The following is a 26,684-nucleotide window of genomic DNA, read 5'->3' on the forward strand; positions in this document are numbered from 1 at the left end:
TGGTGGAGCCCAACAGCCGAGGGCCAGTGATGACCATCACACTAATAACCTCGCTGAACACTCTCACAACACATCCTCACATGCAGGAGATCACATCTCTACAATGGCAGACAAGTCTCTCTTTAACAGATCTCCAAATGAACGTCTCATCTTCAATCAAGGATAAGACTTTAGAAGAAGAAGAAACAAGAGTCGGAGAAATGGAAGAATATCTTCTTTGATGGGTAAAGAGCGCTCAGTTGTCATCTTACTTGTTTTGTTTTTTTACTTTATAAAAAAAAGGGGATTTTACTTTTTAAAATTTGCCTACATGTAAGTGTATCCAGTTATTCCATAAATGAACTTCAGCTAAAACAACATACTTGTCAGACTCCAACAGATGAATCACTGGTGGACACAACAGCGTCAGAATAACAATAAATCGGCAATGGCTACAGACTTCTGTTCTCGGCACCTCGATGAGACCACCATGTCCTGAAAAGTAAGAGGAGCTCTTTGGTGAGCAGAAGTTCTGGAAAAGGTCAAAGGTCTTGGGTTAAGCATGTTGTCAGTGGAGGTCGCCGTGGCTTTTGTGCTGTGCAGTGTGCTGATGAAAGCCAGAGCTCTGGTGAGTACGCCTGCTTTCCCTGCTTTATTCATAACAGAAACGTAATACTTAAAACTTAATAACTAATACTGTGCATGGGGCCAATTTGCACACATTTGGGTTGCACACTTTATTACACTTATGGCAATATAAGGTAATACAGCAAGGTTAGGTTTAGGGGTAGGTTCAGGGTTATTATCTAGTCATTATTATAATTACTATAACAAGTATGTACATGCGGAACAGGGCTGTAAAATATAGTGCTTTACAATTTGTCAATTTACAAAAAGAATTGTGTTAAGTGTGTGTGCACTTATAGTGAACTTCAGACTTCAGAAAAGGCATTAGCCGATAATATAATATTAATAACTAAAAGTCATTAATATTATATTTGTCACGATGTAGTCCAAAGAGGAAGACGATGATGAATAAAAATCAGACAAAGTTTATTTAAACGACTCAAATATAATCCAAGTAGCGTATAGTGTGTAAAACAAAAGCAACAACAGACAACGGAGGAGTGCACTGAACGAAACTAAATAGGTAAATGATAAAAACCTGTGATAATTAATGAATAGCCAGGACAACTAAAAGGTGGTGGGAGTAACCTAGACAAAGGAGAACAGGAGACCAATGAAAACTAACTAAGAGTCCATGATAAACTAATGAAAATAATACAAATATAACTGAATGTTTGTGACAATATTATTTTTAAGTGTGCTTTCGACAATGATTTCTTAAATTATTACGTTTCAATGATCTGCAATGCTTCTTCAATGAATGACAAAACTGACTAAAATACTAAAGCACATATAAAGTACTTGATTATAATTTTAACTGTAGTGTGTATTTTGATATCATGTTTAAAGTCAATTCTGCAGTTACACTAGTACATGACATGCAAGTTTCAATTAAAATTACATAAAAAAATTTCATTACCAGTTACATTACCCACTCGCTGTTGTTGGTCAGTCCTTGAAAAAATGTACCAACTTCGGTTAAAAATGCTTCCTCTCTAAGTTTTAAGTATCAACTTAAAAACACACCTTTTATCAATAGCTTTCAACCAGGTAATGTATGTATTTTGTTGTGTTGTGTTTTTTTGCATTGTTGTATTTGTATTGTATTGTCTCCGACTTCAGTTGTATTTAGCACTTTGTATCAACCCTGAGTTGCATTGAAAGTGCTTTATAAATAAACAAAAGAAGAAAGAAGGAAGAGAGATTATCATATTTCAGAGACAATAGAAGTAAGTCTTAAGTTCAACTAATTGCATTTAATATAAATGTAACCTATAATAGATTTTCATTTAATTGTACGTAACGTGGAATTAAGTGTTCGGAAAAATTACATTCAGTTAATTATATTCTTAAAGTATATTTTTTATGTAATAACTCTTTTTTAAACTATGCTAAAGTGTGCTTCATTCACAATCGTAGTAGGCTATAATGTTGTCTGCTGCTTTCCCTCTTCACCAGAATTATAGATCAATATCTGACTAAATTAATTGTTTATTTTGTTAAGATAACCAGAGTCTGCCGCTCCAACTGAATACAGTATTATCAAATGTGAAATCAAATAGTGCTTAAGCAAAGCTAAAGGTTTCTTCCTATTTGTTCTTTTCTCTATCAATAGTTAACCATTTTGATTAATAGAATTGCCTAAGTGCATGCATCTTACAGAACTACTTTAGGTAGCCTACATTAGTATTTTAAATTAATCAAATTTTATGATAAAAAAGGAGACCAAATTAAGTGTAAATATATGTGAAACATTAACCTAAACTATCCGATCCACAAAACACTGTAAAGGAAGAATATCACAAATACATGTCACATGTATGTTCTGTTTTCATTTGGTTTTCATTGTGTTGTGTTTCTAGTTGGCTTCTCCGTTTGTTCCATTAGATCAGTCATCTTTGTTTCCCACCTGTTTGTTTCCATAGTTACTGATTTGATTAGAGTTATCTGTTCAGGTGTGTCTCGTCTATTATCTTGTTAGCTCCCCTATTTGCCTGTGTATTTAAGCCTGAGTTTGGTCCGGTCTAGTTGTGGTAAACCTGGTTGTTCTGGGGTGTGTTTCCCAAAAGCATTGTTAGCAAGTTCTGTTGAGCATAGTTCAACAAATCAGTGTTTCCTGAAATCATAGTTCTAATGAACATTTGCAAACAGCGTCACAAAGTTGTGTGGTTGGAACGATAGCTCTCGATCTGTGGTTAGAAACAGAGTTTCTTGTTTGCATGACATGTGGACTCAATAAATCCTTATCTTGAGTAAAATAAAGCAAGCTGACATTCAGTACAATCTGTATCTTTTATTTAGATTACAACTGTCATTTACCTTTTAGTTTGTCAAGAGATCTAAAGCAGCGTTTTTGAAGAGTGCGCACGTGGTAGTACGTAAAGAGCGACTATGATTGAATCTGGAAATAAAGCAAAAAAACGAAGATTTTTTTTGAAATGGTAATCAGATGCCATGTTAGTAATTTATTGCAAAACATCTTGCAGTAATTCGATCTCAAAGAGATTCATTAAAAGAAGTTATTACTCCACTACTGGTTGAACGACCAAATTGTGACGGGAAACAGTCATCACTAGCTAGTTGATTTCTTCAACTATACATCGTACTTTGGTAGGGAAGCAACGAGTTACGTCGTTGTACAGGAAACGCACCCCAGTTCGTGCTTTTTTGAAATTCCAAAGTATCCTGAGTATTTCTGTTAGTTTGAGTTTGTGATTAATAAAGACTGCTGCATATAAAATGGTAAATGGACTGCATTTATATAGCGCTTTCACAGACCCAATGGCCACCAAAGCGCTTTACAATATTGCCTCACATTCACCCATTCACTCACTCATTCATACACCGACGGCGGTGTCAGCCATGCAAGGCGATCCAGCTCGTCGGGAGCAGCTGGGGTTAGGTGTCTTGCTCAAGGACACCTCGACACTTGGTCAGGTGGAACCGGGGATTGAACCACCAACCTTCCGGTTTGTAGACAATCTACATGAACCACTGAGCCACTGTCGCCCCATATAGATCCTGTTTCTTTTCTGCTGCAACCAAGACCTGTGACAGATCGACAGACCTTATAAAATAGATCTCCCAGCAGTCTAATTGCTGTGTTTGGACCAGGAACAGCAGACCCTCGAGGCCCACACTCGGAGGTTTCAACAACTGGCGTGCCTCATTACATTACAGAGTATATGGTACCTGACCAGGGGTGCGTTTCCCGAAAGCATCGTTAGCCAACTATGGTCGCAAGTTCCGTCGTTATCAGCATAGTTCAACGATTTGGTGTTTCCCGAAACCATCGTTCCAACGAACGTTCGCAAACAGCATCGCAAACTTGTGTGGTTGGAACGACTGCTCTCGAGCTGTGGTTAGAAGCATAGTTTCTAGTTTACATGAGATGTAGACTGAATAAATCCTTATCTTTAGCAAAATAAGCAAGCTGACATTCAGTACAACCCGTGTTATTTATTTAGAATACATACAAATGTAATTTACGTCTTTTAGTTTGTCAAGAGATTTAAAACACCGTTTTTGAAGACTGCGCATGTGCGAACGCGCTCTACTATGTAAGAACGAGCCAAATATTGAGTCTGGTAATAAAGCAAAATAACTGAGAAAAATTAGAAATGGTCTTCAGATGCCATGTCTGTAACTTATATGACAAAATCTAGCGTTAATTCGATCTCAAACAGATTAATTAAAATAATTTATTAGTCCACCACGTGCGAGACGTCATAAACCAGCGTGGTTGAACGATACTTTGCGACATATGGTTTCGGGAAACAGTCGTGACGAGGTAGTTGATTTCTCCAACGATGCATCATACTATGGTAGTTAAGCAGTGAGCTATATAGTTGTACGGGAAACGCACCCCAGGTTGAATGTGGAAATGAAGGCACGCCTATCCAGTGTGGTTCCTCGGGGGAGTTTCTTCGAGTTTCTGGAGTTGGTGCTGGGAAACTATAAAGCTATCAACACCAGCTGCTAAGTGTGAAATCTCAGAGTCCGTCCGTTTCTGAGTGTGAAATCCCAAACTCTGTTCCTGAGTGTGAAATCCCAGAGTCCGTCCGTTTCTGAGTGGGAAATCCCAGAGTCCGTTCCTGAGTGTGAAATCCCAAACTCCGTTCCTGAGTGTGAAATCCCAGAGTCCGTCCGTTCCTGAGTGTGAAATCTCAGAGTCCGTCCGTTCCTGAGTGTGAAATCCCAAACTCCGTTCCTGAGTGTGAAATCCCAGAGTCCGTCCGTTCCTGAGTGTGAAATCTCAGAGTCCGTCCGTTCCTGAGTGTGAAATCTCAGAGTGCGTCCGTTCCTGAGTGTGAAATTTCAGAGTGCGTCTGTTCCTGAGTGTGAAGTCCCAGAGTCCGTTCCTGAGTGTGAAATCCCAGAGTCCGTTCCTGAGTGTGAAATCCCAGAGTCTGTTCCTGAGTGTGAAATCCCAGAGTCCGTTCCTGAGTGTGAAATCCCAGAGTCCGTTCCTGAGTGTGAAATCCCAGAGTCCGTTCCTGAGTGTGAAATCCCAGAGTCCGTTCCTGAGTGAAAGGAGAATTTTAGAATGACGGGACACTCATTTATATGGCACTTTATTCAACAGGAAGAAAAGGTGTTTACATGAAGGCTTTTCAGTCCGATTGAGCTTTTAATCGCATGTAAACGTAGCCAATGTGTTGTGTTTCTAGTTGGCTTCTCCATTTGTTCTGTTTCCCACCTGTTTGTCTCCATAGTTACTAATTTGATTAGAGTTATCTGTTCAGGTGTGTCTCGTCTATTATCTTGTTAGCTCCCCTATTTGCCTGTGTATTTAAGCCTGAGGCCACATTTACACATAGCCGGGTATTTAGAGAAACGAATATTTCTCCCCCTCCGTTTTCAATAATAACATCGTGCACACAACCCGCATGATTACGCCATCGAGCGCCTTTATAACTATGCTAAACCTATGGGCGGCAGTGTAGGGAGAAGGATAAAGCCATGGAAGCCAATCAGAATCCTCAGAATCGACAAGAGAGAACCTAAAACCCCGTTTCTCCCAGTTGACACGACAACATATAACCGGCGTTTTCAGAAATCTCCACTTTGGCCGGAGTTTTTAGAAATAATCGTTTTCTGGGATAAAAACGGCGTTTTCGTGTAAATGACAGGCCAAAACGCAGAGAAATATCTGCGTTTTCCCATCGTGTAAACGGGGCCTGAGTTTGGTCCTAGTTGTCGTCGCTGTAAGCTTGGTTGTTCTGTTCATGTTTTTTTTAAATTCCGAATATTTCTGTTAGTTTGAGTTTGTCATTAATAAAGACTGTTGCAAATAGATAGAGTTTCTTTTCTGCTGCAACCAAGACCCGTGACAGTTAATATGTACTAATATCTGTTTTGTACCTTTGTGATACATTGACAACCTGAATCAAAGTCCATCACAAGCAGGTTTTCCTCAAGCTGAGAAGGTAAAAACTAATATATAAAAGGTCCACAGTGTTATTCTACTAAACACCATTATGGTAACACACATGACACTAAAGTAATAGACCCAATATAACTTCAATGTAACAACAGTGTCAAAAAGAGGATTTTGTGAATGCAAATTTACGTTTTTTTCTTCACTGCAAATTATACAATGACTTGTTCTTTTTCAAATTACATTAAATGTAAGGTTAGATCTATTACAAGTATAGTAAGGAAACAGGTTTTTACTATCGCAATTTTACCATTTTTTTTACAGTATACTATACAGTATATTACTTTATCAACAAATGTACTGTGCACGTTCTTTAAGAGATATCTGTGGCACTAACAATCTTCTCTGATGTGACTTAATTGCAAATTGATTTTTACTTTAAATCCAGCTTTATAAATCCAATTTAGAATTCATCTTATTCAGGGTAATTTTCTGGTTGAACACAAATGATCATCTTCAGATGATCGGCTATCCCAATAATACAGCTAGATCAATGTTTCATCAGCCACAGGTATTATATAGATTTGTTTGGTTTGAGTGGTCTGCGCGGAAGACCACTGACAGGGCAGAGTGTGTGAGAATCCCCAGTGAAATCACTCTGCAAAGAGAAAATTACCTTCACCCTTCACTCTTTTTTTTCACTCGCTCTTTGTTAGGTAGCAACATTTTACACTTTACACTTTCATTTGTTAACATTAATAAACTACATTAATGAAAAATATTTCTACAGCATTTATTTTTGTTAATGTTAATTGCTATATTTACTAATACATTATATAAAAAAAAAGCAAAACTTGCATTAGTCGATGCATTGTGAACTGACATGAACATGAACATTAACAAAGATTAGTTAAGGGAAGGCTGTAAAAATATATTGCTCATTATTAGTTCATGTTAGTTAATGCAGTGTTAACAAATGAGACCTTATTGTAAACTAAAGCTTCAACTGGTATCATCAAAAAACTAGGCCTATAAAAAGCTCAATTGTTTAAAAAATTTGTCTTGGGTGTAAAGAGATGTATACTGTTCAAGGTTGTGCATGTCCTATATTTCTTGGCAATTAGAAAAGGAAAGTGTGTCTCTTTGTTTGTGCTGTCAACTTCAGAAAGACTTACTGGCCAATGCATGCACAAGCTCAATGAAGCAGAAAATTAGTCGGTCAGCGAGAGATGAACACTTGATAAACAGGCAATTTAGACCCTGAAATCCACGATTGATCAAGAGCACTGCCATGCCACTAATTTCACCTTTGCTGGAGAAGGCAATTAGAATTAAATGTGTTCGGTGTTCTGGATATCATCTATCAAGATGATATCCTTACAAGTGTTTGAACACAGGGCAGTAACACAAACCAATTATTAAGAATCGATGACATTAGAGCATCTGACAGTGTGATTCATCAATGCCTATGCTTTCCAAAGGTAAAAAACAACAATCAAGTGTGACAGTTGGTTAATTGACTCTTGCAGTTTTATTGTAAGTGTAATTTCAACTGTAATTTCACTTACTCCCTGTAGACTAATGTGAAATTGTATGCAGTGATTTAAATGCTATGTGTCTTAAAGCATTTTAGTATTGTATTTGTAATTTCGAGTGTAGACCAATTTCATTAATGAGAAACACCAACACACATTTTGTGATGCTACTAGAAAATAAATAAATATCTTTGTTCTATAGCTTTTATGAATGTGCCTTAGAAAAAAACACTGATGTGTATCTTAAGACAAAACAATAGCACTGACACATTTTAAGATATGTCAGTGTAAGTTGCTTGCAGCTTAAACAGTTTAAACGTGCATTTTAGTCTAGGCTCAGGCCTGTGAAACTGGGCAATAAACTGAATAATGGACCCTAGTTATGAGACCAGAATATTATAGAGTTGAAGGTGGGCTATTTTGATTCGGGCCTGTAGTTACCTGTAACACTGTAGAAACCACATAACACAGAAAATGAAAAATACAAAGAATCAAGGAGTGTCAACCCTTGTAAAAAAACAAACAAACTTATATTGCCTTTGAAATATGCACGGTAAAACCTAACACTGAAAGCATGGTTAAAGTGTACTGCTGAATGTACTGACAAGCATTTATGGTAAACTACAATACACTTTAATGTAATTTATATTCAAACATATGCCATGTTTTTAAATATATTTGTAATTGTTGCAAAAGTAGAAATTTAGTACATTTAAAATATATGACTTTAAAGATTATTTAAACATAATTAGTTAAAATTTACCTTTTATTTCATATATTATTGTCAAAATATGCAATATACTTTTAAGATTTGAAGTTCACTACAAGTGCATTTTCAATACAATTAAGAGCACTTTTTCTCCACAAGGGAAATCATTCCAATAAAGTCAAATGGCTATCGAACAGAATGAGACAGGCTTGATTTATTCATCGTTTGTTGATTGGATTGTAAACCGTGAAGCGTGAACACTGCATGAGGCATTTATATAGTGGTTTTATAGTATGTACTATTGTACACCCAAAGCTTTTACAAGCTTTACAATTGCTTTACAATCATATCAGGGATCTCTCCTCCACCACCACCAGTGTGCCGCATCCATTACAACGGCACCAGTGCGCTCACCACACACCATCTATAGGTGAAGAGGACAGAGATTAATAGAGTCAATTAAATGGATGGGGATTATGAGGCGGCCATGAGTGGTTACGAGTCAGGACCTCGGTTTAACGTCTCATCCGAAGGACAGTACTTGTTACACTATAGTGTCCCCATCACTACACTGCAGCGTGGTATTATATACATCAAATAAAAGTGAGTCTTAACACAAGAAGAGCAAGTTGCTTGACATTCGTATAAGATTACAAGGTCAAAAAAAGTATAAAATATAATAAAATATGGACAGATGAACCAGTAACATGCATTATGAAAACGTCTGATGGAGGGAACGAGATGTTGTGTCGAATGAGAGACACTAGGGGTCGCACTTGGGAGCCCCAAACACCTCTGACATTTTCAGAAAAGCCCAAAGAAGTTGGCGTGTAGAATTTGGACATACAGGTATAAAAGGAGGCCAGCGTGCTTTACACATTCATGTTTGTGCTGAGGAGCCGAAACGGAAAATGACAAATGAAGCTAAGCTGTCTCGCAACCTTCCAAACCCCAGGGTAAAATGACATCTACTACTGAGAGAGGTCAGTCCAGTCATAGGGCCTCTTCTGATGATTTTTATTTTATTTTTTAAATATATTTCTTATATATTACGGCTGAGTACCACAGTTGGGGAAGTGTTCTCTTTTCTCTAACGAAGGGGGGAGGTTAGTATGTGAAAACACATCCTACATAGGGAATAGTCCCTGTGGAGGGCTTCACCTGATGAGGAGAAGACTCCAGGCCACAGCAAATAGAGACGGGGCTAAACCCAACTAGGGGAAGAGACAGGGTTCACCGACTGGGAAACCAAACAGTGGAAGAATATAACATATGGGGTAACCGTTAGGGAACCACTACATATGAAGCACTAACTAGGTTACAAGGGCTTACCTGAAAGGGGCATACCACGAGTAACAGGCCTGGAAGGAGCACGTTTCCGCCTCGTGGAGGGGGAGGGCGCTCATGCAAGCATTACACTGACAAGTTGTCCAAGCCTTACCTGTTATAACCCAAAACTCGGGATGACACTGGTTCTGCGCAGAGATTATAGAATCTCACAAAGGTTGGGTGTAGCCCAGCCTGCAGCTCTACAAATGTCTGCCAAAGAAGCACCGTTAGCCAGGGCTGCAGAGGCCTCAATGCCAATGTTGGATGAGCTCTGAGCTCCAAAGGACAAAGCACATCTTGGGCTTGGTAAGCCAGATGAATGGCATCCACTATCCAGTGGGCCATTCTCTGTTTGGAGAAAGCCTTCCCCTTCTGCTGACCTTCGAAGTAGACAAAGAGCTGATCCAATCTTCTGAAGCTCTGCGTGCGATCCAGGTATATGTATAAAGTGCAATGGGCACAACAGAGACTGGGTTGGGTCTCCCTCGTCACGAGGGAGCTCTTGCAGGTTCACCACTTGGTCACTGAAGGTAGTAGTGGGAACTTTGGGCACATAGCCGTAGCACATAGCCCAGGATCAAGCGAGAGTATGCCGTCTCGAACTCTAGGCATGTATTGCTGATGGAAAAGGCTTGAAGGTCCCCTTCCTCTTGACGGAGTCAGGGGGGCTGTCTTCATGGAGAGAGCACCAAGCTCAAATGACTCCAAGGGATCGAACCTCTGTAAGGCCTGTAAGACCAAGGAGAGATCCCAAGAGGGGATGAGGCGAGGTCTTGGAGGATTCAACTTCCACGACCCTCTCAGGAACCTGACAATCAGGTTGAGTTTCCCTAAGGACCCGCCACCTACTGTGTTGTGGTTCACTGCATGTACACTTTGAGGGTAGAAGCGGACAGGCCTCCAGGCCTCCTTCTCCAGGCCTTTTTGGATAAAGGAAAGCACTGACCCGAGTTGCACCTTTCTGGATGTATGAGTAAGAGTATGAACCATCCAAAAACACTGTCTCCGCATGAGAATGACAGCAAAGGGTGCTAACTATCGCACTTGGTCAGATATGAAGACTGGCTCAGGCTCCTGGATGAGTATGGCTGCAGGCTCTTGCTCCAGGATGTCCTTCTCCATCCACGGAGGGCAGATGTTGGCTCTGGTCTCTTGGCAGGCGGGGGGCTCTGGGTCTGTGACCATGGCAGGTGTGGTGAGGTGCTGGATGAGCTAAGGGTCCGTGACAGGAGGAGTGGGGAAGGACTGGGAAGGAGTTCCGAGACAGGTGGTGTTGCTGCGATAATGAGCAACGGCAACAGGATTACTCGAGTGGGCTGGGGAGGCTGCATCTGAATGACGCTGGTGTCTTCATCAACTTCGTTTACTGAGAGGGAGGAGCCACACAACCACAGTTCATAGTCCATATACTGTGCCAGGGTGCAGGTGGTCTATCCTGCTGGCAACAGTTTAAATAGATAATCATCCAACCCACTTAAAAAAACAACCTTCAGGGCTTTCGTCACCCTAGGACACCAGGTGGCTGATCTTGAGGAACTCCTCCATGTAGTCTTCCAGGTGACGGCCGTCTTGTGAGAGGGAGAGGAGAAGGTCTTCGGATGTGAAAGAACTGCTGCTAGATACATATTTTATGGTTGGTTCGTTCTTCTGTTAGCGTGCTGGTTGCAGCAGGAGCAAGGAAATACAGAGGCGGGATCTGGTGGGATCAACAGCAAACGTATTTATTTATTAAACTGCAAGCCAACAGTATCAATGCAAGAACGGACAAGCAACTAAACTACACAGGAAGTATATGTACAGAGACTAAATGAGTGAATTAACAAGGGGCAGGTGGACACAATAGTTGCATGCTATGATAACAAACAGGAACACACCAGGAACTAGATCAACTACGGTAGGCAGGAAATAAACACAGGAACCAGGAACACAGAGAACATAGAACTGAGCTAAAATCTAAATAAGAGTACAGTATTTTCCGGACTATAAGTCGCTCCATAGTATAAGTCGCATCAGTCAAAAAACGCGTCATGAAGAGGAAAAAAACATATATAAGTCGCACTGGAAGTCGCATTTGTTTAGAAATTATTAAGGGAGCGTGCATTCAGTCATGGCAAACCATGCACGCAGCCTGCTTGCTTTTTATGTTAAATGAACAGTGGTTTGTGAATGTTAATGCTTTTAATAACAAATAATTTATCAGGAGCATTTATGTTGATGTGTATGGTGGCGACACGTAGGCTCACACAAAGTTAAGTTACACCTTAACTAACACATTTTCTGCGGGAAACCCTACACAATAGCATAAAGAACATATACCTGGGAGGCTGAATAAGCCAGCGAGTCCAACAAGTTACCTGTCAGCAAGTTCCCGCGATCTCATTCCACAACACTGAATCCATTGAATTCTTCCTCGGTTTCGCTTTGAACAACTCCGCTAACTAGAGCGCCCTCTCGCGGCTGTAGACGGTAATTTTTTCTCTTGGTTCATCTCAGTCAGTATGAATAAATTTTTATATATAAGTCGCACCTGACTATAAGTCGCAGGACCAGCAAAACTATGAAAAAAAGTGTGACTTATAGTCCGGAAAATACGGTACCAAACCAGAACATAAACCTGACAATGTTTAAAGGAAAGTTACACTTAGTTAGCTTGTATAATTCTAAGCTTGAATAATTCAAGTTCAATGAAAACCATTTATTCAACTAAAACAATTTATTCATGTTAATTGAACACCATTGATTCTAGTTAATTTTACAAGGTTGATTTTATTGGGTTTTGCTTGTTTCAAACACATGGGTCCACTGTATTTGACTGAATCATGTTCAGCCAAAGAGCTATTTTTTTGTCTCTCTTTCTTTGTCTCATGTTAGGTGTGTGAGTTTGAGGTTTTGTTTGGTGGTTGTGAATGTATTCAGGGCACAAATGCTCCTGTGTTTCTCCAGTCGTGAGGACCCAGAGATCAGCTCTCATAATGTGGGAGGATGGTGAGGGATGCACATGGGTGTGGGGTGTGTAAGGTTGGATATGTTCTCTCATCCTGAAGGTTGAAGAGAGCTCGTCACATACCACAGGACAGTGCAAATATTTCACAACACTGAGAGACAGCACATCAGCCTAAAAGAAGGTGTGCCAGATGTGGTGATAGATGGATGATATGTCAATGATTTCAGCTGAGATCGTGGAAAATGAAAAACTAACATGTACAGTATATGCTTAGAAACAAACAAGGCTTTCGTCAGTCTTTTGTGATGTGACGTGTCACGACTGTTCAATGCAGATGTAATAGTAAAACAACAAATCTACTAAGAGAGCGTCATAAACATTGACTTTCTTTATTGACATGCTTCCACCCCTTCCCCCATACAATACTGATCTGGATTAAGTATGTAGTACTGTGTCTTGCATTACAGATGACTTCTAAGCAATGAGTAATGAGACAGAGAAAAAAAACCCCAACTCAAATTATAAGAGAGCAAATACTACATATTTTAGATAAAAATACATGTTTGAATGTCTAAATTGATGGTAGTGGAAAAGACACCAAAACTGACAGACAGTCTGTCAAATGTTCTGACAAGCATTTATGGTAAACTAAAACATAATTTAATGTAATTTCTATTTCACATTTGCAATGATGAAGATACAATTTAGTACATTTAACATATTTACTTAAAATGTATTATCAATTATCATCAAGTGATCTGAAGTATGTAGTCAACTGATCAAAATCAGCATATTTCTTCATTTTAAATAATTTTAAAGAGGACTTTTTAACAATGCATTTGTTTTTAACAAGTGTGTTAAGAAACTCTCTTAAGTACACTTAAGTGGCCTTTTGTGTCATTGATATTATATTATCTGCTAGTAATGTTTTTTGTTTTTAAAAATATATACTAAAAGTGCACATTCAATCAGTTAAGCACTTTATTTTTCACTAGGAATAACAAAAAGGTTCAAGTCAGTTAGTTACTTGAAAAAAAAATCAGTTAGTTGAAGGCTAATTAAAATCACATCATATCACACAATAAAAGTGCCTAGTTAAGGAAACATCCATTTTATTTTAAGTAATTTTATCTAGAAAATGTAGAAATTAAGATACAAAAAAAATCACTAAAAATCTCAGAATCAAAAATAAAGATATTCATCCAACATGGTTTGGTTTGGGATTATATATTGTGAAAATATGTGAAAAGGCGAGAATAATGTTCTCTTTCTGTGTCGCTCTTCTTACAGATTGATTCTGATGATGTCCTCACCAGAGATGAACAGATCTTTCTTCTAATTGGTGCACGTGCGAGGTGTGAGAGAAACATCCGTGCACAGTTAGATGTGGTCAGAGGTATTATAATAAAAATTTTGTGTGACTATAGGGCTGTTACAATGTCATTATTGTTATCAATAATGGGTGTTGATTATGAGGAGTGGTTAATTATGATTTCACTTTTCTAACTTTAGTTAGTGTGTAATGTTGCTATTTGAGCATAAACAACATCTGCAAAGTTACGATGCTCAAAGTTCAAAGCAAAGGAAGATATTTGCTTTTAAAGAAATCGTTTTTTAAGGACTACAACAAACGGCTGGTAGGGACTACACGACATTCCCTCCTGGTTAGTGACATCACTAACCCTAAAATTTACATAAACCCCGCCCCCGGGAACATGCAGTCCATGTTGAGAAGAGGAAGAGTTGTTGTAGTAGAGCACATTTATGAGTCTGCTAAAGCTGTCACATCTGTCTTTTCACATGCAATACATACGTAACACAAATGCAATAGCATTTCACTCTGTAGGCATCTTACAACACTTCCTACATGCACGATTTTATAGAATATCTTGACAGAATATGCTAATCAAAGACTTGAAGATAGTTAACTCCACATCAGCAACAAAAATTCATCAACTAACCATTCAGAAACGTCCTGTTGCATTCCACATGTTGTCACTTCTTCTCTCCATAATTGTCCGACTCCAGTTTAAACATAAAAGGAAGAACAGTTTCTGACATTTTAGTGCTTGTCTGCGTGAGGTAATGGAGCTGCTAACACACACAGGAGCTCTTGAAACCCCGCCCTCTGTGCCGGTAGCAGCAGCTCATTTGCATTTAAAGGGACACACACAATTTTTTTTAACTGACCCTCAAGAAGGGACTATTTTAACATGCTGTAAAAAATTTATCTGAGGGGTATTTTGAGCTAAAACTTCACATACACACTCTGGGGACAACAGAGACTTATTTTACATATTGTAAAAGGGGGCATTATACCACCCCTTTAAGGTATTGTATTACTTTTAAAGCAATCAGTTTTCACCTGGCGAATAATGTCGAAAAAAAATCTACCCTATCAATTAAATTAAATGAGTAATTTGGCATAATATAAAGCTAACCAAAATAGTTGTGACAAACTTACAGCTACTGAAGCAATCAAAAGCATGTATCTTCCTAACCCTATCCAATTTCCTGAAGATCAGGATCAAATTAGACTGCGGCCCTGTTTATAAGATAAGGAATAAGGAATATTGATTTGAGCTCAGGTTCCTTTGTTATTCGTAGTGATGACTGAGTCACTTTATAGCAGGACACGGATATATCCAGAACTGTGGATACAGATCCACTACTGTTTGGTTATGAGAAAAGATCAGGATTCCTATCTTTGGCTTCCTATGATAAAGAGATTATTTGACCTGTCACCTTCAAACATTTTGTTGGAGAATAATTTGATAGCATATATTAAATTAGTGTTCATTTATTAAACTTGTAAAACATATGAATCTGATATTTTGTGTATGGTCAGAGGATTACTGTCTTCCTGAATGGGATGGGATCATTTGCTGGCCTGCAGGAAAACCCAGTCAGATGGTTGCAGTTCTGTGTCCGGAGTACATCTATGACTTCAACCACAGAGGTCGGCATTACTTTTTATCGATACTTGCTTGTTTTTAATAACAAAATAATTATATTTCAAATTCCAAAAAAGTTGGGGCAGAGGCATGTTTAGCAATGTGTCACATCACCTTTCCTTTTAATTACACTTTAATTGTTCAGAAATACTGTTGCAGTTCTCAATCTCATCTGATACCACACAGCTGCTCAACAGTCCATGGTCGTTCTTGTCAGATTCTCCTTTTCGTGATGGACATACATTTTCAGTACGAGACCTATCTGGGCTGCAGGCAGTCAAGCACATGCACTCTACAGTGTAGTGTTTACGAATCACTCTGTTGTATACACCTCCATGTTAATGATAACTTCACACATATACAAAACACCCATACCGTTAGCACTGATGCACCCCCGTATGACAGATGTTTTCTTTTGTACATGTCGCTGATGAAAGTATTAACTGTCCCTTGGCTTTCGTCTTTGGGACTGAGAACTTGATGTCCATTTTCCCCCAAAACAAGCCGAAACGTGGACTCATCTGACCACAGCACACATTTCCACTGTGTTTTGGATCATCTGAGATGAGCCCGGGCCCAGAGAACTCGCCGGCATCTCTGCATAGAATTAATAGCTTCTTCTAAAATACTCCTGAGCCCATGTGGCTATTTTTAGCACAGCATGATGTTTCTCAAGCAATGCCATCTGAGGGTTCGAAGGTCACGCACATTCAACAGAGGTTTCCTGCCTTGGCGCACATTTCTCTGGATTCCCTGAATCTTTTAACAATATTATCTATGGTAGATGGTTAAAGACCCAAAGGTTTTTTTAATTGTTTGACAATCCTCTCATGAAATTTGGCACAAAGTGGTGGAGCCATGGCGCATATTTAAAGACTTAGCCTTGGGTGGATGGTACTATTATACCCAATCACGATACCCTCGATCATATGAACGGTTTCTAAACAGTTCAATTTGGATATTCTATAAGCTTTTCACTTTTATTTTGCCTCTTTCCCAACTTTTTTGGAGTGTGTTGCAGCCATTCAAATAAAAATGTGTTAATATTTACAAAATACAATTAATTTGGTCAGTGAAAACATTGGAAATCTTTTCTTTGTAATTTTGTCATTTAAATAAAGGTTAAAGAGAATGATCAAGTCACATATTTTTTATTTTATGGCACTTTACAAAATGTCCCAATGTTTCTGAAAATGGACAACTTATAATATTTTTTTGCACTTTAAGTATACTACTGGGTTCCTATTTAGATATTATTTTTATACTTGAAATAATCCTTTAACTGTACTCTAAGTAGACTTGAAGTTAACTGTAAGCTTGAACATGTAAGTTGATCAGATAGTACTAAAACATATCCTGGAGTACTTCCTCAAAGAAAAGAAAAAGAGAAGTATTTAATTGGCTTTGCTACTAAAAGAGTAAGCACAAATACAAGCCAATTATACTTAGAATACTTATTTACTTTTAAGTAAATTAAGTACCCACCAAATATTAATAGACTTTTTACAGTACACTTAAATATAAATTCATTAAGTATATATCTGATACTTTAAAAATAGGCTGAAAGTATAGCTACTCTTTTATTTTTTAGATTAAAAGAAGTAATAGCAATAATAGAATACACTTTTCATTTGTAAGAGTACACAAAATAGCTGTATGAAGAAATGCCCTCAGAGGCTGATACTTTTTTGGTGTACCTATTTATATACTGCTGAAGAATTAAGCATGTCTGTTTTACATGCATTTTAGGACATGCATATCGCCACTGTGATGCATCAGGTTACTGGGAGCAGGTGTCCACTATAAACCGGACATGGGCCAACTACACAGAATGCACCACTTACCTGCACACTAACCACAGCAATCAGGAGGTGTGTGCATTTTTTTTAATAACTCATAGGCAGCTATAATCGATAATCTTTGTGGCATGCATTAACTGTTGCTCAAGTGATTTGAAGTTGAATAAATCCATAACTGTAAGTATTAAACTTCAGAATGATTGACTGCAATTTTCTGAATGATTAGACTTTTATCTCCTGGCAGATAAATAAATTGGGTGAAAAAAAAAAAAAATCAATATATTCAATTGAAGATGAGACCTGACCCATATATAGACAAGAATATCATAGTGACTTTGACATGGATTTATTTGACATGGGTCAGAAACCCACAGTAGCAACCATGCAGAAACATTCACAGAGCAACACATAAATGTATTTAGTTTTAGTGATTGAGAGTATTTATTTGTCTAAAGGAAATTGAAATGTATAGACATTAACATGTACAAAATTCTATACTATTGTGTACTATTTTGCTGTGTTAATTTAGGAAGTATTTGAGCGTCTTTACCTCATGTACACTATTGGATACTCCATATCACTGGCAGCGTTACTGGTGGCTGTCTTTATCCTTTGCTATTTCAAGTAAGTGCAAAATGAACATTTCAACAAGACAAATTTCATGTTTTTAAATAAAATATTAGCAATGAATATCCAAGACAATAAACACTGCATACAAATCTAATCCATCAGGATGCTAGATTTATGTTCATGAGTGTGTGTACCTTGATGCATATCTATGTGATAACCATGTGTACAGACTTATGTTCTCTGAGATATCTTTGCTATGATCTGATCAGACAGTCAGCAGGTCCTCTGCTCTCTGAGGAAGAGATAGGGAATAGAATATAATAAAATAGAATGGAATGGAATGGAATAGAATAGGCTTTTTGCAGTTTACCCACGCAGAACCCTTGTGAAAAAGAAGTATGCACATTACTGCAGTATTTATGGAAATAATATACTTTGAAGAAATGTACTTAAGTGGGAACTGAATGTAATGTTTTTTTGACACTTACAGTAATTACATATTATTTGTAAATAAAAATGTATTCGAATTTAAATTTAAGTTGAACATAAGAGTGCTTTTTCCCCACTTACTGTACGTAAGTAGGACTTACATATTTATATGTAATTACTTCCATTGACTTTGAAGTACTGAAGTATTTTAAATGTGCTTTATTATGTTAGTCAACACATTAAAATAAGTGTACTTCTGTAAAGCACAACAAAACATTATTAAAACATAATTATTTAAAATGTAACACATTATTACAAAGTGCACTTTTTTACCAGCGTAAAACTCAAAAAAAGTGGGTCTTCAATTACATGTTTATAAAAAATATACTTTTAAGATTGAAGTATACACTCTAAGTGCACGTTCAATACAACGAAGCCCGCTTCTTTTTCACAAGGAAACACTTTCCTGGATCCATGTTCTTGGTCCAGGAGCAACGTTTGTGAATTGATTTTTTTAAGTAACCAAATCAATGTCATTCACTCTTTACTAAAGTCTTTCCCTTTTAAAGAAATGAAGGAACCCATCATTTAGATGGAACTACCCTTCACAGACTGAAGCAGTGTTTTGGGCCTGAACTACATCTGTTTGTCAACAAAATGAATGAATTGGGACATTTAATTTGTGCATTTGTCTTATTTCTATAGTTTATGATGCTTAAATACTCTACAATACATTTGTAGTCTCAACTTTGAATGAAATATAGACATTTTCATTTAAAGTGATTTTAATGAATCGGTAAATGCGTAAATGACACAGTTACACAAAAAAGGACACTAGATGCATCAGAAATTGCAACATATAGCGTAGACTACATTTGACTTCGCAACCATTAAATATGCCATACAGTACGTGTCGTGTAGTATATGCAATTCGGATGCATTGTAACGTGATCTATGAGGCACTGAAATTAATCAATTTCCACCACTACTTCAAAGTCAAGATTCTTTTCTTTTCTATGTTTCTTTTTTTCTCCAGACGTCTCCATTGCACCCGTAACTACATCCACATCCACCTCTTCACCTCATTCATATGCAGAGCAATCAGTATATTTGTGAAAGACGCTGTTCTTTACACCGTCACAGATGACGGCAAACTAGAGGATGGGGCAGTTGGACAAAGACCTATGGTACTCACAAACCATTTGCACATGAATACATAATTAATGCTTCAAAGCCCGACATCAGTTTTATTGGTCTGTGTGTTTATCAGGTGGGCTGCAAGGTTGCTGTGACCCTCTTCCTGTATCTCTTGGCAACCAATCATTATTGGATCCTGGTTGAGGGTCTGTACTTGCATAGTCTGATCTTCATGGCCTTCCTGTCTGATAAGAACTGTCTGTGGGCTTTAACAATCATAGGTTGGGGTGAGTTGTCACTTTTGTTTTCAAGATTGCAATTGATGATAAACTTTGCCGAGCAATCCGTCATGATCTTGAGGGTGAAAATAAGGTTGTAGATAGGATTTTCCATTAACATCCTGTTTCGTTCTATCTTGTTTTTTTTTTCATAGGGATACCCGCAGTGTTTGTGTCCATATGGGTCAGTGCTCGAGCATCTCTGGCAGACACACAGTAGGTTTATTTGTGCATTTGTTTTTGTATAAGGTTTCTGGTAAACCTCTAAATGTTAACACCTTGGAAAAAATTCCACATGATCACCTGTTCCCTGCCTTCAGCCTGAGATGCTTGAATAGGCTCCAGCACCCCCATGCATAGGACAAGCGGTTTGGAGAATGGATGGGTGGATGATCACCTGGGTGTTGAGCTTTGTTTGGCTTGGGGCAAACATAGCACTTCGCTTTTTGGCCAAATAGGGCTCATCAGACCACAAGATTTTCTTCCAAAAGGTCTAGGTTTTGTTGCATGGTTTTGTCGCAAATTCCAGGCATGACCATATGTTGGCCTTTCTAAAAATAGTCTCTGGCTGAACCTGTGAAGTCAGGATTTATGATTTATGGTGCGGTCAAGCAATTAAGTTCATGTTTTTGTAAAGAGACAAGTTAGGATTAGGGTACTGTGCTCACCCTCGTGTCATTTCAAACGCATGGGACTTTGTTTCATCTACAAAACACAAATTAAGATATTTTTAATGAAACTTGAGGGGTTTCTCTCCCTGCTTTCAAAGTCCAGGTAACAAAACCAAAACCAAATCCAAAAAGTTCCGAAAGGCATTGTAAACCGAATCCATATGAATTTAGTGGTTTAATCCAAGTCTTGTAAACAGATATGATTGCTATATATGATGAACAGATTTAATTTAGGCTTTTATTCACATACTGTAAACACACATACATAGGCCTAGTTTCACAGACAGGACTTAAATTAAGCCAGGTTTAGACCTTAGTTCAAGTAGGACATTTAAGTAACTTTAATAAAACACTGGTGTGCATCTTGAGACAAAACAATGGCACTGGCATATTTTAAGATATGTCAGTGCAAGTCGGTTAAAATAGCTCAAACATGCATTTTAGTCTGGGACTAGCTTAAGGCTTGTCTGTGAAACCTGGGGAGATAGAGTGCATCGCATATGATCAACACAGAAGCTTTTGTGCATGTCACGTGTTAGAACAAACCTCATTGGATCTCATGCGTCACACACACTCGTTTGAGCCTCCTTGTTTACCATACAGTATGTGACATGCTCTTTGTATGTGTGACTATCATTGTTTAGATGTAAATCAAAGTTAAATCATGTATCTCTTCACAAGACTTGGATGAAACTGCTCAATTCATACGGATTCAATTTAAAATGCCTTTTTGGATCTTTTAACTTTTGGTCACCTGGACTTTCAGTGAAGGGACGGAAACCTCTCAGGGTTCATTAAAAATATCCTAACCTGTGTTTTGAAGATTTCCGAAAGTCTTATGGGTTTGGAATAACAAGTGATTAAGTAGCTACATTAAGACTATCAATACACTATCAATAAACACCAAATCCAAAAACATGCAGGATAGGTGAATTGGAGACGCAAAATTGTCCATATAGCTGTGTGTGTGTGTGTGTGTGTGTGTGTGTGTGTGTGTGTGTGTGTGTGTGTGTGTGTGTGTAGATTCTGCAAAGCGTCACAAGAGACTGCGTTAAATTACCTATCTATTAAATTACAATACTAATGAATGTAGACAACTTACAGAGCTCTGACTTGTACCAGCTGACTGCTGAAGATTGAAATATTCAATGAAATATTAAATTTACATTGGAACCCTGTGATATGGAAAATAATGATTGTGGATACTTTCTGAAGCATTGAATGTTGGATTTCTGCATCTCTAGGTGCTGGGATATAAGCGCAGGCAACCTGAAATGGATCTATCAAGTACCAATCCTGGCATCCATTGTTGTAAGATTGTTCTTCTCCAATTAATTATAATACTGTAATAATTTAAATATACAAAATGTGATACGCAATAACAAAACTCTGTACTTTATAAAATACAAAATATTTAATCCATTTTTTATAAACACTTTTTAACTCTTAAAGCACACATAAATATATATAAATATTTCTTATCAGTGAATACCCTACACTGAAAAGTCACTTATGTTCCTCATAACTTTTCATCTAGGTAAACTTCTTCCTCTTCCTCAATATCATCAGGGTTTTGGCCTCTAAGTTGTGGGAAACAAATACAGGAAAACTGGACCCTAGACAGCAGTACAGGTTATAATAAATTACCACACACACACACACACGCACACGCACGCACGCACGCACGCACGCACACACACACACACACACACACACACACACACACACACACACACACACACACCAGTAGTGATTGGTTTTCTGTGGCCTGTAGGAAGCTGCTGAAGTCGACCCTGGTGCTGATGCCGCTGTTTGGAGTTCATTACATGCTGTTTATGGCTCTTCCGTACACTGATGTCACGGGTCTACTGTGGCAGATTCAGATGCATTATGAGATGCTCTTCAACTCATCGCAGGTATATGCCAGTTGTTGTTGTTTTTTTACAAACAAAAACAAATCCATGTCTTCTCTGACCTTTTGAGTTTTGCCCAAGGTAATTTTACATCTATAATCTGAAATTAAGAGCTTATGAAGAAAATTACATTTGAATTAATTTACCAAAAAGAAAATAGTCTGTGAATGGGTTACAGTATGTTTCATAGTGACAATTGTTTATAGTTTCAGCAACAAGGCAACCAGAAGTCATTCATTTTCAATGAAACACACACTATGCCACTTGATAAAGTTGAGCACTGCAGTTGAGTGGGAATGTAGTTAGGGTTAGTACAGCAAAGTTGGTGTCCATGTGTGGTTTAAATTAGTAGTAGCCCCTCCAAAACAGCTGTACATTAATCATGAAAAAATGTTGCGTGGAAAGACAAATGACTTGTTGCTGGAACTGTTCGTATTGCTCGTGGTTAGGACACATGAAACATCATCCAAAACCGTTTTGTTGCTGCCATTAAAAAAATTGTGCTTTTTTCTTTTATAATGAATTTTATTTCCTCAGGGTTTCTTTGTGGCCTTTATTTACTGCTTCTGCAATGGGGAGGTGAGTTTTTGAGTTTTTATTTTGTTCAAATTTATAGTAACATTGGAGTGCTTATCTGCGAAACACATTTGTGATGATGAAGTTGCAATTTAGTATATTTAAAAAATATTAACTTTAAAATGTTGCATCGAATAACACTACAGTTATGATTGTTATCCTAATCATTTTAAGTACTTTAATATGTTAGTCTACACATCAAAAAGTGTACATATTGTACATTAAAAGTGCATATAACAGCTTGCATAAATTTCCTTTATTGGTGTTTTTTGGAGAAAAAAAATTTGCTTTAACCCGAATAAGTTGACAAACTCAAAACATTTAAGGCAATCAATTGCCTCAAATTTTTTAAGTTATGAAATTCAAAGTTTAAGTAAGCAGAACTAGCAGATTTAATTTTTTTACTTAAACATTTCAAGTTAAGAACAATTAAAATATATGAGTACACTAATTCATACAATTAATTTATAACTGTCATGTAATCTCAACGTGAAAATTTATATTAGTATAAACTTAGTTAGCTTTAACAAGCTAATCTGCTAACAACATACTAATTTGATAACATATTAGCAATAGTATGTTATACAGAAGCAATGCAACATTATATAGATATTATTTGCTCTCAAATCAAGCTCATGCACCACTTGTCACCATGATGGTAACTATCCAAAAACCAACATTAACAGAAACTCTTCTAAATTAGCATATCAAAACATTAATCACTACTAAATCTCCCACTTAACATTAATCTTGCACAAACCCCCCCCCCCCCCCCCCCCATTATATTACAGTTTATTTTAGCATTTACTCTCCCTTTTGAGTGCGATCGGCAAAGCATGCTGGGAAATAGACATCCCAGTCATTTCAGTTACACTTAAACTTAAAAATTTGTCTAAATTAAAATAAAAAAATTCATAAAACTCAAAACAATGAAACAGTTCAGTTTACTTAAAAAATATCAGTTCTGTGAACTTTAAAGAAAAAAAAGTGCTAAATACTCAAAATTTAATGAAGTTTGTCCTACTCAAACCAATTAATTATTTTAAGCGTTAGGGTTTACAGTACTGCATTCAGTTTCATGGCAGAGAAAAGAACTGTGAAAATCAACATGAGGGTGAATAAATACAGAATTGCTATTTCCATAAGCTGGAATAGGATAATGCATTTTAAAGTGCCCCTAAAATGCTATTTAAAAAGATCCTGGTTTTGTTTTAGAGGTCTCATACAACAAGTTTACATGTATCCAAGGCCAAAAAAAAAAAAAAAGACTTCTTATTCTTCTTATTAAAAAAAGCATTTTTTTTTAACTGCTTACACACTAAAAGTGGAACTTGAGGCCCAGTTATCGAATCCATTCACTCATGTACCGAATCTTCAGTCTGCAAAACTTTCAAACTGCAAAACACATTATATGCTTTACAGTCAGTTTGCAATTGAAAAACAAACTTTTTGCTAAACTCTAAACACAGTTCTCTACATAAGACACATCTTTCAAAACTAACAGCTCTTTTGTTTCATTTGGGAAACACTGTCATTGAAATGCCACACTCCTTTACTGATGATGTAATGATGGAGTCGCTTTTACCGTATCAATTCTTGAGTCAAATTCAATTCAAAGTCTTGAGTCCTCATCCTTTGGAAGTGCATGGATTGCTTTTGCAGCGCAGAAAACAATCTTCTCGACAGTTCGACAACATTAACCAAACTCTTCCAGGCCTCAGCTACAACTACAATATTTGAGGACGAATCAAATTAGATGTTGTTTCTGGGCAGCCAATAAAGACCATAGGCAGGCATTATGCAAATTTGTTACAAACTTACTAGGTTTTTGCAGGAAGTAAGACTGGAATTACCAACCCGATCTCACAGCAATTCGTACGAATTTTACGAGGTGGCTAATTCGTACCAATTCATACGACCTCACTCGTACGAATTTGTACGTTTTTTGCTAAAACGTACATATTTTACGATTTGCCAAAATCGTATGAATTCATACGAATGACCTACCCCTGACCCCGCCCCTAAACCCAACCGTCACGTGGGTTTAGACAAATCGTACAAATTCGTACGAGTGAGGTCGTACAAATTCGTACGAATTAGCCACCTTTTAATCACTCGTACAAATTCGTACGAATTGGTCGTGAGATAGCGTTGGAATTACTGACAACTCATTTCAGGCAGTTCAGAATTTATCCTTTCTTTTGGCAGACAATAACTCCATTTATTGCAGTTTGATCTTTTTTAAAACTGTACAGACATTTTACATTTACAAACTAAAAAATAAAATTACAAAACTACAAGATAAAATACACATAGGTCATTCTAGAAATTATTAAACAGTACCTTTCTGTGTGTCAGAGTCTATTTGCAAACAATCTCTCTCTCTCAGCCCATATATTTTCTCTTCATGTCTTCGTGTCTCTTCATATCTTCTCTACAATGCCATCATGAACAGGTGCAGGCAGAGGTGAAGAAGGCATGGCTGAGGCGCAGTCTTGCGTTAGACCTGAAGCAGAAGGCTCGTGTCAACAGCAGTGCGGGATGTGGAAGTGGCTACTATGGAGGCATGATGTCACACACCACCACACAGAGCGTGTGTCTCAGTGTCAGTGGTACCAAAGGCCTGCCGCTGGGAGCCATCGGGGGCAAAGGACAATCACGTCTCCACCATTCAGGAAACTTACCTAGCTACACGCCTCATGACGCAGAGACTGTGTGTTTTACAGTGCAGCAGCATGAGCTGGTTCTGAGGCAGACTGATGGGAAAGGGTCTCCGTCCAAGCAGACCGGCAGGAACGCAGAGGAAAGGGAGCACGGTTTTGAGCCATGTTTTGTAGCAGATGAGGAGCATTCTGGTTCGGTGTCCTGGAAAGAACTGGAAACGGTGCTTTGATGGTCTCCTGGGTGGAAATAGTTAGTGGTGCTTACTGTTGTCAGAAACTCTTGTATTAAATATAGTATTAAAGTCAGGTGAAACGGAATTTGCAATAGTCTTTTCTTATTGTGAAGTGAAATTGTTCATGGGGAATTGATTGGATGTTGTGGTTTTGCTATTGCTGTGATGTCATGACTCATAATCTTTTATTTGATTAAAGATTATGAGGGCACATGAATAAAAGAAAAACAAATAAATAAATAAAAAAACAATGACATGCACAGATAAATCATCTGTAAAAATGTTTGTTGATGTTCCATAAAAAATAAGAATTGTCAATTTTGATTTCATGGTGACTTTAAATAAGGTAAGCTCAATCGATTTCAATCAATCATTTCAACATGTGTCTTGTTTTCTTAAAAATAGCTAAATTTGGGTTACATATAAAAGTGGATGGGGCTTATCCGTATCAAAATATAAGGTGTTTCAAAAGAATAGCCACATGATGCCAACAATATTCGTATTAACACGAATTTAGTAAGTAAGTAAGTAAACTGAATTTATAAAGCACATTTACACACAGCATAAAGCTGACCAAAGTCCTGTACATCGATTAACTAAAAAGACAAATAATAATAAAAACACATGATCAATAGTCATAATTAAGAATAAAAAAAAAGAAAAACTTCAATATCAGGACACAGAAATACAGAGAATGAGCAGGAGTACAGGGTTAGGGAACAAGGAAGGCCATGGAATAAGTGAGTTTTTAGCCTGGATTTAAAGGCAGAAATGGAGGGGGCAGATCTAATATCCAGGGGGAGCTGGTTCCACAGACGTGGAGCAGCAACTGCAAAAGCTCTCTCACCCCTCTGTTTGAGCCGTGCGCGCGGCACAAGCAGGAGCCCTTTGTTTGAGGATCTCAGTGACCTTTGAACTGAGTACGGCTGTACAAGGTCAGTGATGGGCCAGCCCATTA

General features: G+C 37.7%; 1 protein-coding gene across 1 annotated transcript; it reads left to right on the forward strand.

Moving 5' to 3' along the window:
- Positions 1-25,803, forward strand: pth3r (parathyroid hormone 3 receptor). Its single transcript, XM_079595548.1, has 14 exons — positions 1-224; positions 370-607; positions 13,794-13,899; positions 15,352-15,462; positions 17,207-17,328; positions 17,786-17,880; positions 19,292-19,442; positions 19,526-19,679; positions 19,826-19,886; positions 21,586-21,652; positions 21,879-21,973; positions 22,116-22,257; positions 22,792-22,833; positions 25,286-25,803. Exons 2-14 carry the CDS (start codon positions 542-544, stop codon positions 25,721-25,723), a joined length of 1,650 nt encoding a protein of 549 aa, XP_079451674.1. The 5' UTR covers positions 1-224; positions 370-541; the 3' UTR covers positions 25,724-25,803.
- The last annotated feature ends 881 nt before the right edge of the window (positions 25,804-26,684 follow it).

The sequence above is a fragment of the Phoxinus phoxinus genome (genome assembly GCF_949152265.1).
Source record: "Phoxinus phoxinus genome assembly, chromosome: 21".
Taxonomy (NCBI): Eukaryota; Metazoa; Chordata; class Actinopteri; order Cypriniformes; family Leuciscidae; genus Phoxinus; species Phoxinus phoxinus.

Excerpts from the sequence above, each read along its gene's own strand:
- pth3r (XM_079595548.1), top strand. The coding sequence starts at position 542 with ATGTTGTCAGTGGAGGTCGCCGTGGCTTTTGTGCTGTGCAGTGTGCTG. Across the intron at positions 608-13,793 it reads TGATGAAAGCCAGAGCTCTG|ATTGATTCTGATGATGTCCT; the intron begins GTGAGTACGCCT and ends CTCTTCTTACAG. Across the intron at positions 22,258-22,791 it reads TGCTCTTCAACTCATCGCAG|GGTTTCTTTGTGGCCTTTAT; the intron begins GTATATGCCAGT and ends TTATTTCCTCAG.